The following is an 8,467-nucleotide window of genomic DNA, read 5'->3' as shown; positions in this document are numbered from 1 at the left end:
CCCCCCCTCCCCTCCAGAGAAAACGCTGTAAATGACTCCACTTTTTTCTGTCTTCAATCTTTCGCCTGCTGCCATCTGGCTCTCAGTAAGGAATGACATGACGTTTGTGCCATTTCTCTTCTCCGGGAGGAAAAAAAAGTGAGGAGTCCTCAGAACCCAGCCCGAGAGCCTGTCTGACTTTATTAAAGTGTCACAAAGTTTCCCTGAGGCCCAGCTTGGCTCGTCTTCAGGCTGAGCCCATAGCCTAGATAGCCATTAAGGAGAGCCCTCCGTCTTCTTGTCTCTCCTATTCTTTTGGCCTGAAATGAAAGTAGCTAGCACCTCAGTGCTATTCACAGAGGAACAGAGTAGCTTCTTCTCTCTTCATATACAGTTTGTTTCTGTCTGCACCCAGGCAGAGTAAAAGCAACACTAAGAACTGAATAGAAACGAGGGAAGAATAAAGAAACAAAAGGCATATGGAAGAGGAAAGAGCGGGCATTAGTAGAGTTTGAGAATTTTGACAAGTGTCTTAGTTTAGGTGGTTTCCCCCCAGAGCACGAGACAATGTTTGACATGGTTCTGTTGTCTAAGTGCCCCAGAGTACCATGAGTGGGACAAAGCCTGCAGTGTGAACGCGTCAAAACAGCAGCTTTTCCAAGAAGAAAAAACTAATTTTTTGGACTCAGTTTGAGAAAATAGTGAGCAGTGCTATTCCACAGTTCAGTATGTGCATGTCATGGCTATATCCATCAAATTACACCTAATGAGAAGTCTGATTTGCAACAGACATAACCTTCACATTGCCCATTAATCCTGGGCCATAACAACTTCACGATGTGAATCCACTAAATGATAATGTCGACCATCACTGTAAACGACTGCAGATTAAGAATGTTAAAGGCCACTTAAGGTCGCTGACAGACGAGCCTTTGTTTTGCTATTGGAGACAGAAAGGACATCCCCTCTACTGGACAAGTTTTCATTCTGCAAAAGGCTACAGACACTACAAGGCTTTAACTCATTCATTCAAATTCAAATGATTAAAATGAAGGTTTTCTTCCACATTCTCACACATTTTCAACAAAGCCATGATTTAGAAGGAATCTTTTGGTGTCTATTAGCCTTATTAGAAGCCGCTCCCACCTATTTGTATTGCGCATACACAAACTCTCCTGTGCTTCAGAAAAGGAATGGTATAATGGTTTGTTTTATTTTTGAACTTCTGAAAAGGATACCAAAAAATATTTCCTTTGCTTTTGTGATATGTGCTGTGTGATTCAGGTCTATGAAAATGTTTTTTTTTTCCACAAAATGCATGTAAGCTATCAGTGATTTTTCTTGGTTGAGATACCTCACTTGCTTTTTTTCCTCCAGCTCTTCAGATCAACAAGATTTGCCTTAATTCTCACTGTGCCAAAATACATACGGGCATTTTTCCGGAAATACAAAATGCAATGTAAAGACACACTTCACTTTTCCCTCACATTTCACTCTACCTGAAACAAACTGCAAATGTACACCCACCCACCACATGTAGAGAGACAGCACAGTGTCCCTGCTAGGTCTGCACTACCTGAGGACTTCACTGTTCCTTCACCTAGCCCTTTTAACATGAAAGTGGTGTTGTCTATTCTCCAAGAGTTGCTGAATAATTTCATTTTTCACTTTAAAGGACCATACCTGTATTTTTGCTTGTTGAAGCCAATTTACAAACATTTATGCAAATCACTAAAACTTGACATTATGGCGGACCAGTGTCCAAAGTAGGCTGTAGGATCATTTTTGAATGTTTTCTACTTTACATGCATTATTAATATACATTCATTTCAATACAGCTTACAGCTTATGGTGACATGTTTGGTAGTCCATGACAGTAAATATCATGTAATCTGCAGAAAGGCCTGTATGATATGGAAACTGGTCAGCACTAATGTTGAATATAATTCGTGATTTGTATCAAATGGGTTAAAACGTGCAAAGAAAACAAACAGGTATGCTGCTTAAACACATGCACTTCGGAGGAGTTTTGAGGGTGCGGCTAATTTCCGTACTGTCCACGCTGCCAGTTTACTGTCCCTGCCCTGCTGGGGCCCCACTGAGTGCCTGCCTATCTCTCAATAACCTCTGTAGGAACCACGGAGCCATGGATAGACACGAGTACCACAGCAGGTCCCGCTCTGCAGACCAGCGGCCCACTATAGAGCGCCCCACATCCCGCTCGCGCTCCACTGAACGCCCCCACGACTCTTCGCTCATGAGGTCCATGCCGTCTCTGCCATCTGGGAGGTCCGCACCCCCCTCACCTGCCTTGACGAGGTGTGACCCAGATCGGAGACGCCAACCATCTTAGCACAGGAGCAGACTGGAGTTTTTAGTTGTACAATCATTTCCCTGAGGCATAGCTATTCTAGCGGGAAGGGTAATTTAAACATGAATAAGTAGACTAAAATAACACAGGGGCATTGTTAAACTAGAGCCCAGTGAATGCATTAAGGCCAATATTATGCTGCAAACTGGGAATATGCGACATAGACATACAAAGGTCGCAGTTAGTCTTAGTTAGTTAGCCTAGCTACCAGGCTAGCTACCTAGTTTACCCAAATAGCTTCATATTAGGCTATTCATAAACTAGGTAGCCTGCTCCACTTCATGACATAGTAACAAATCATCAGTAACAAAGTCATTATTTTTTATATTTTTTTGTTTTGACAGTTGTTTTCCTATTTTTTACAAGTCTAGGTTCTAGCTAGACAATAACTACTTTGTAGAAATCGTTTTTTTCCTCCAACATTAAGGTTTGAATCCACCAACGGGATTATTTCGTCCCCCAGAGCAGCTCTGCCTCTGCTAAATGTTTGCATCACTAGAACCTTTGTAGAACTCAACCAGTTCAGACCCGTCCCATGAGCTCCCACCAACTCCCACTGACTAACTCACAAAATGACCCCCCCCTACTATCACTACGACCTACCTTCCAATACCCTGCTTCCCTGCCTCACCTCACCTCACCTCACCTCACCTCACCTCACCCCACCCACCTAGCCACTTTCTGTTTTGTCCCCAAAAGCACCGGTGCTGTATTTTGGTTACTCCTGTTCCAGGCACGACAACCCTGACACCGTAGACGGCGTGCTGATGTTTGTTTTGTTTTTTTAATTTGGAACACACTGCTCATACGCTTGCGTGAGTATAGCAGTGATGGGCCAACATTTTACTTTTGATTTCATTACTAACATCAACTGCGTATGACATCTTGTGGGAACAGTCTGAACGCATGGTCGCACTGGTCTGCTGTTCCTGCATTGAACTCTTCTCTCCTTGCAGCCTGATGAGTGGACTGTACATGCGATTCACACCTGGCATCTATTTTTATTTTTATTTTATTGCAGCCCTGTTCCCTACAGTTGATGAGTCCCTTCACTCCCATGCCATGTGCCAAACATCATTGCTGTGTGCATCGGTTTGATATTTGGAGATCCAAAACACTTTGCAGATTACAAATAATCAGGAACGTCTTTACAAAGTTTCTAAGTGCAGACATATTTGCACAATGTAAAACAATGTCAACCTGTAAACCTTTAACATTGAGCTATTAAACAACTTTTAGTTCTGTCACATAGAAAACTCTCTAAGTTGCACATTGGTACAATTGCTGTCACTGAATGTCTCCAACTGAGATTGACACGTCAAAACAAGTACATGTGTGAACATAAATTTGTAGTATGGTCTAGACATGCTCTATATGAAAAGTGATACAACATCAATTCTGTTGGGATTTGACTCCACTTTCAATTAAAAACATTTACATGTTATGCCAAATTAAAACTGATATCTGTCTACCATCATGATAGATAGCTTTACTTTTTATGTCAAGCTTTACCTTCTCCAATCAAACTTGTATCTTTGCCTTTTTTCGGAGAATTCCTTTACTTTTTTCACACTTTGATGCGGCCAGGCCCTGCATCCACCCCCAGATCTTGTCCTAATTTGTCTCTCACCCATTGTCCACTACTGTTTGTCATGTAGGGCGCATCCTCGTAGTGGATCAGTCCAGACCAGTCCCACCAGTACCCCCATGTCCAGTAGACGAGGACGGCAACTCCCACAGCTTCCACCCACGGGGAAAGAGAGAAGTAAGTCCCCTGGTTGTTTTCTGTTTCTATTACAGGTTTAGCATCTGCCAAGAAACGCACAGAACACACAAGTCTATTAGTGCGATAGTGTGTTTCTGTCCAGTACCTCATAACGATATCGTTTTTATTTGGTGGCCCAACTGATCGGGGTAGGAAGAGCTTTGGTTTCACAGCAGCTGCTGACTGAATCTTTTAGTATGAGCTATGAATACATCTTATTAGCAAGGATTCTTCGTTGTATTTTAATGCTTTATTGGTCTTTACTTTTGCCTTTCCATCCATAACATCTCTACCCGGTTCCTTTTCCGCTTCTCTCCCAGAAGATGGAGACGAAGGAACAGAGCCTTGTGAAGGTCTGTAGCCGACTGTATGGGTTTAGTCTTTCAGACTGGGCGTGCACCTCACTCTGAAGGCCAAAACCCTGTCTGCAATGGCGGGTGGCTGGGTTTACTGGCGGCTAAGCTTCCTCTTTGCTCCTTGAACCCTCCCTCTGTTGCAGCTGTGTTGACACTTTAGATGTTGTGTGCCGTTGTGTTGTACTTACCCGCGGGCCTGTCTGGATTCTTCTATTGATTGCACCAGTGTTGTGTTTGAATGTTGCCTCCCTGTCTCCATGTTTTGAGTTCTAGTCTCAATGCATTTGTCTGGAAGTTATTGATTTATTTTAACTTTTTGGACTGCTGAGATACTTAAGGCTTTCTACTGCGATTAAGGCTCTGTAGTTTGATCTTTCTGACATCTTCAAAGTGACATTTTGAAGTCTCATTTGTTCCTCAGCAGTCCTTTAACAAATGTGTTGCAGTGACTTTTGACGTGTGCTGTAAGTAGAGTCGCAATGAAAGCGGTGAGTGTTTTACTTCAGGTGTCTTTGAATCAGAGACAGTGATAAACAAAGATTGGTGTAGCTTTGCAGAGACTGGGTCAAAGATAGAGGGGGGGGGGGGGGGAGCTCAGGAAGCTCTGGAGAACTTGTCAAAGCACTCACAGAACTCTTTCATCATTGTCAGAGTCCATGAGGGCTTTCCCTGTCTTCTGTACAGCAGCCAACAAGGCCCCCCCCCCCCTCTCTCTTTATCTTCCTCACTCTCTCCTTTGCCCTCTCTCTGTCCTGCCCTTCTTCTGTATCTGTGCCATCTTTTTTACTCCTCTGAAGCTCTCTCTGTCTGGACCGCTGCGTCGCTTCTTTGTGTCGCCTTTTTTCTCTTTATTCCTGCCCCTTTCTCTCTTTCTACTTTTTCTCTTTGTCATGCAGTTTGTCCTTTCTCACATCTCTCTGCTTCTTTCTTTGTCTGTCTTACACTCTATCTCTACTGTGCCTTTCAGGACAGTGGCAGTGTGTGTGTGTGTGTGTGTGTGTGTGTGTGTGGTGTGTGTGTGTGTGGTGGTGTGGGGGGAGGAGGTAATGCAAATGTCTATGTGTGTCCATGCTATTGCAGAGCTTGAATTTTGATAATAATGCGATTGAATTGTCTCACTGCTGTGCTTCGAAGTTTAGTCATATTTCATACTGGCACATACCTAATTGTCTCATATGTTATCTGTTCATGTATGGCAACTCCTAAGCGGTAACAGGGGAGGAGCTCGGGGCACCTGAACCCCAAACTGGTCGCCCAGGTGTGTTTATCATTACAGAAACAGCCTGTAAAACAAATCTGAAACCTGTGTGTTTTTTGGATGAGGGCAATGTACAGTATGTGTTGATCTACAGTACATTCATCCAAGAGCTTGAATGAACGGCCAGACTGTTGGCAGAAACTGGAGATCCCCGCAGTTTCCGCTTCCTACTTTCCCATCTGTTTATGTGGCATGCTTCGGTCCTTTGACTGTGTGGTGCTATTACTCAACACTGCCGTAGCTGAAGTGATGACTGACTTAGTAGATACAGTGTAAGATTTCTAAAAATATATGAAAAGCCACCTTCTCGTTTTTAAACTGTCTATAATTATTCTGCTCTGAGTGACAGAGGTCTGCAGGCCAATATCTGCTGTAAGGGGTTTTATGTTGCATTACAAGGATAGTAACAAATACATGGTGCAAATAACCATACATTGTACTGTATTATTAACCAAAAGTTCATTTATTTTGGTGGAGTGGCTTTTATATGCTCACTGGTATTCATCATTTATGGATGACGTGTGGATCTGTGGATGGATGTGCGTCTGTGTGTGAGCACATACAGTGTGCGTTGCCATGTTAATGTGACTTCCAGAACCAGTAAAGGCTTTCAAAGCTCCACCATTTCATCCTCCATTTGTCTCATTACTAGCAGCAGACTTCGAGGACAAACCCCAAGGCCCGCCGGTAAATGGGAGGAAAGGCAAGTCCTCTGAATAGTGTGATGGCGTGACTTTGCTGTGTGGGCTTTTTTTCGGTCAACACACAAGTTCTTCATGTGTGACATTCACTTGCATCTGTGATTCTCGATGCTTTACTACTCACAGGGACTCTTCCTCCTGCTTTTGCTAGCGCACTAGGGATGTAACGATACTCACGATTTGAGACAATTCACATTTTAAAAGTTCACAAAACGATCTTCTCTCTTTTAACCGAACAAGCTGCAGACAAATGACAAAAACAAAATTCCTTTTATTTATATAAACTGTCCAGTTCAGACCCCGTCCCATAAGCTCCCACCCACCCCGGACCAGATGTGTCCTCTTATCAAAAGTGCAATTCAAATTGTATCTTCAATAAAAACAATGATTGGAAAAATAGTTTATAAAACAAATCCCACATCAAAGTAACAAAATAAATAGAAAATAAATCACACTGACATTTAAAAATGACATTGTGATTAATTTTTTATTCCAAGCAGTTGTAATCTTGACACATTTATACATTGATTTTGAACGGCTTCACGATGCATCGTTACATCCCTACACAGCACACATATAATCAAACTTCCCTTTATCCACATTTTCTTAATGATATAGACTGAGTGTGGTTTGTTTAAATTGGGCTGGTTCAGAGTAATTAAATTAGAGAGTTGTATGTAGCTGATGTTAATATGTACCGAGTCCTGTGGTGGTGCTGGTCTGTCCCACTCTGGCTCTCGTACGTCCCCCAATCTGACATCTTCTTTAACAGAAATTAATTCTGCGCAGCTCCACCTCCCAAAGAATGTCAATTTCCATTGCGAAATGTCCAATCCTTTTAATTAGACATGGGTTATTAAACACAGCCCAAACTAATAGGTGACATTTAATTGCATCTCAACAAATACGGATTTCCTGAATTTGGTGCTTTGATGTAGAAGTACTGCAGAGTCTGATCTTTTTTTAGAAGCGTTTGGACTGTTCCCTCTGTTGGCCAGCAGATGGAGCAAAGTTCATTATCTTTGACAGGAGCTGTCCATGAGTTCAGTGCTGAAGTGGCAAAGAAGTCTTTTTCTTTCCTACCAGTCTTTACACTGGCCTCTGTTAGCACAGCAACAAGATAAGCATCATGGTTGTTCATATGCGCATTAAATGGTAATGATATCAAAATAATTCTTTTATTGGACGTTTTGTGCAGGATCTTAGATAATCCAAGGTCCTTAAGATTCCAGCAGCGTGCAAACCAGCGTGTGTGTGTGTGTGTGTGCGTGTGTGTACGTGTGTGTATGTGTGTATATGTGTATGCGTGTGTCTTGCTGTAGAAGTGACATGGGAGGACCAGCAGCGAGGGCTGAATGGCTCTTTGTCTGATGGAGGGACACAGCCACACCCCTCCCTCACCGACACAGGTTGGTTGGTGTTGGCGTGGGTGTGGGTTTCTGACACTTTCCGACACAGCTTTATTTCACTTTGATAGAGTACTTTGGCTTTTTTTCAATCAATTGCATGAGTCCATGAACAGGGATTTGAGTAAAGCCTCAGAGCCAAAACGTCATCAGAATAAACAGAGACATGCATGTGGAGAGTGTGTGTTTTTCTTATTTTTAAGTCTACCTCCAGTTAGTAACTAAGTAAGTAAAGGTTAATTATAAAGCACTTATCACAGACAGTCACAGAGTGCTCCACAGGCAAAATAAACAAATAAATTAAAACTAATTGATGATCAAAAAAACAATAAATCACTAATCAGTAATCAGCACCTCACTACAACCCCTCTTCTTACAGTATGTCATAGGACACCCAAACAAGTGCTGCTTAAGGTCCATGTAGTCTAGGCTGAAGGGATGCAGTGTTTTGTATGGTCTTGTGGTGAGTTTGTTGTCCCACATACCTTTTACAGGTATTATATAGTTCAAGTCCAGAAAAAGAAAGTTTTGAGAAGCACCTGATTCAGATGCATACTCTGGGAAGATGTGCGGAGAACTTTTTTTTTTTTAACCCTCACGTTGTCCTCGGGTCAAATTGACCCGTTTTCCT

The 8,467-nt window shown here is 42.5% G+C and overlaps 1 protein-coding gene across 34 annotated transcripts in view; it reads left to right on the top strand.

Moving 5' to 3' along the window:
* Positions 1-8,467, top strand: part of rims2a (regulating synaptic membrane exocytosis 2a) — a 192,741-nt gene that overhangs the window by 130,791 nt on the left and 53,483 nt on the right. For 17 of the 34 annotated variants that reach the window (XM_032517825.1, XM_032517819.1, XM_032517813.1 and 14 more), the window contains 2 exons: positions 2,113-2,298; positions 4,009-4,115. In XM_032517825.1, coding sequence (XP_032373716.1) covers positions 2,113-2,298; positions 4,009-4,115 — 293 coding nt within the window. Of the gene's footprint in view, positions 1-2,112; positions 2,299-4,008; positions 4,116-4,435; positions 4,469-5,678; positions 5,730-8,467 lie in introns of all 34 variants that reach the window. The other 17 variants (XM_032517823.1, XM_032517822.1, XM_032517821.1 and 14 more) reach the window with 2 other exon arrangements.

Source organism: Etheostoma spectabile, chromosome 6 (assembly GCF_008692095.1).
Source record: "Etheostoma spectabile isolate EspeVRDwgs_2016 chromosome 6, UIUC_Espe_1.0, whole genome shotgun sequence".
Lineage (NCBI taxonomy): Eukaryota > Metazoa > Chordata > Actinopteri > Perciformes > Percidae > Etheostoma > Etheostoma spectabile.
This window is presented reverse-complemented; position numbering and strand designations above follow the sequence as displayed.